This window comes from Microplitis mediator, chromosome 7, assembly GCF_029852145.1.
Source record: "Microplitis mediator isolate UGA2020A chromosome 7, iyMicMedi2.1, whole genome shotgun sequence".
NCBI lineage: Eukaryota > Metazoa > Arthropoda > Insecta > Hymenoptera > Braconidae > Microplitis > Microplitis mediator.
The window spans coordinates 11,515,552-11,517,778 of record NC_079975.1 but is presented as its reverse complement, the minus strand read 5'-3'; the positions used below and the strand labels follow the sequence as shown (position 1 = coordinate 11,517,778).

General features: G+C 37.9%; 1 protein-coding gene across 1 annotated transcript; it reads right to left on the bottom strand.

Moving 5' to 3' along the window:
- Nucleotides 1–279: 279 nt before the first annotated feature.
- On the bottom strand, nt 280–1,378 carry LOC130671170 (uncharacterized). The gene is made up of 2 exons (XM_057474894.1): nt 1,215–1,378; nt 280–709 (listed from the first exon to the last, which is right to left on the bottom strand). Exons 1-2 carry the CDS (start codon nt 1,376–1,378, stop codon nt 280–282), a joined length of 594 nt encoding a protein of 197 aa, XP_057330877.1.
- Between the last annotated feature and the right edge of the window lie 849 nt (nt 1,379–2,227).

The window sequence follows — 2,227 nt, the reverse complement described above, 5'->3', positions numbered from 1 at the left end:
CAGTGACACCTGACTCCTCTCGGGTCTCTCTTCGAACGGCATTGCTGCCATTTTTCCTCGACAGCATACTTCGCACACGTGGTTTTCGCCTTTCGGATTTATGTTTATTCCCGTGGCCAAATTTTCGTTTGACAACTTCGTAACTCCATTCATGTGTAGATGGCCGAGTCTTTTATGCCGTAGACTCGATGAGTATTGTACTCCTCTACTGGTTGCCCGTGTGACAGCTTGTACTTGTTCAATTTTATTTCCTTCTTTCATGAAATATAAATCGCCGATTCAATCGGCCGTCATTACTGTGTTGCCGTCGGCATCTTTTACTATCGCCTGTTTACTATCAAAAATCATTGTTTTTCCCTTTTCGGTAATTTTTGATACCGACATGAGATTAGTTCTCAAATTTGGAACATACAATGTGTCATGTAGTTTGGCCAATTGTATTCGGCCTCCGCTTACCGCTACTTTAGCCACGCCTTTCACCTTGGCAGTCGTTGCCGCATCAGTTGCCAATTTCAATACTGAATTACACGTGACTTTATTTTCGAGAATTCTTTCGTCTCCGCACATGTGTGTGGTGCACCCACTGTCAAGACACCATTTCAATTTTGGTTCATCTTGAATCTGGTTCGCCTCTTCTTCGTTCTGTGCCGCGATGTAGAAATCCTCCGTGGTGTTTGCACTTGCACGTTGCCATCTCACATCCCTTTTCCTTTCGGGACAATTTTTCGCAAAATGGCCTGGTTTTCCGCATTTGTAACAATTTCCGTAAATTCCTCCGTTTTTACGAGTTTTTGACTTTGCAACAAATGCTTTTGTCTCAGTATCATGTGAGTCATCTTTTCTAGCTAGACACTCATTAAGAATTATCTCGGCTTTCGATGACGCATCGAAAGTTTTCAAAGCTCAACGGTAATCCATGTAGCAACATAGTTGATAGAAGGTCGTCGTTAATCTCTATATCCATTTCTGCCAGTTTATCTACAGCGTCAAAGAAATTGTCTAGGTACTGATGAATGTCCTCACCTTCCTTCAACTTGCGTACGAACAACGATTTAAGTAATGTTGCTTTCCTCGCCGGTCCCTTTGATGCATATATTTCTTCTAATTTCAGCCATAATTCCCTTGCCGTCTTACATGTCTTTATGCTCTTTAGCTCTGATGGTGCTATTGCCAGTATCATGCTTGCACGTGCTGATTAATCTCCCTCAGTCCACTTCGCAATGGCTTCTTCGTTTCCGCTGGCTTCTGCGGGTTTTATAGATGTTCCATCAGCAAATCGCCATAGCTTCTTTTGGATCAGTAATGCTTCCATCTGTATCTTCCAAGTGTCGTAGTTTTCCTTTGATAGCGCCTGTATACTACTGCTCGTGCCCGCCATTTTTGTGTTACGTCACTAACTCACGTTTCACTATTTATTAACTCGCGGTTTTTCACACGAACTTTTTTTTTTTTTTTTTTTTACATTAGCACAAAACTTTTAAACGCACCAGACGTTTACTGGGCCCATAACCTGTTGTTTAAATAATAAGTTCAGTTGATTAAAGTAAATGATAAAGTTTATTAGTAATTATATACAGTTGCACGCGCTTCTACGATACATAGGTTTATATAAAGTTTCACACAACGTCTAGTTGTCAAGAGTACTTGGTAATGAATGAATTGTGAGTCATACTTGCACATATAGTATTTTGGGACTCGTTTGGTTATACGCATGCGTATCTTAGATCACCGCAAAGTTTGTGTGTGTGTCTTTTCAACGACAATATTGGATTATTTCCAACAATATATATATATATATATATATATATATATATATTAGGGTGTCCGTTATTTACCAAATTAGATTTTTTTACTTGGGTATGATATGAATCATATATTTGTGATCCAAAAATCATAAAAAAAAATAAAAAAGTTTATTCTAATGCCGTTGAACCCTGCTTAAGTAATGATCCATTCTCATTTCAGTACAATGAGAAAAATGTAATTACTTGCTTAAAAATAAGTGCACAGTAATGACGAATACATATTTTTGTAGGAAATTTCCCGCTCTTCAGAAAAGGTCTCTTATGTTTTTTTCGTGAATCCAACTGTTTAAGGGATATTGAAGGTCAAAGTTAGATTTGTTTAAAAAAATTTGCGTTTTTGTTTGAAATTTTGTAACTCTCTAACACCTAGACATAAAATTAAGCACTATAAACTTTCTTGTAGGAAATTTATTGCTCTTCGA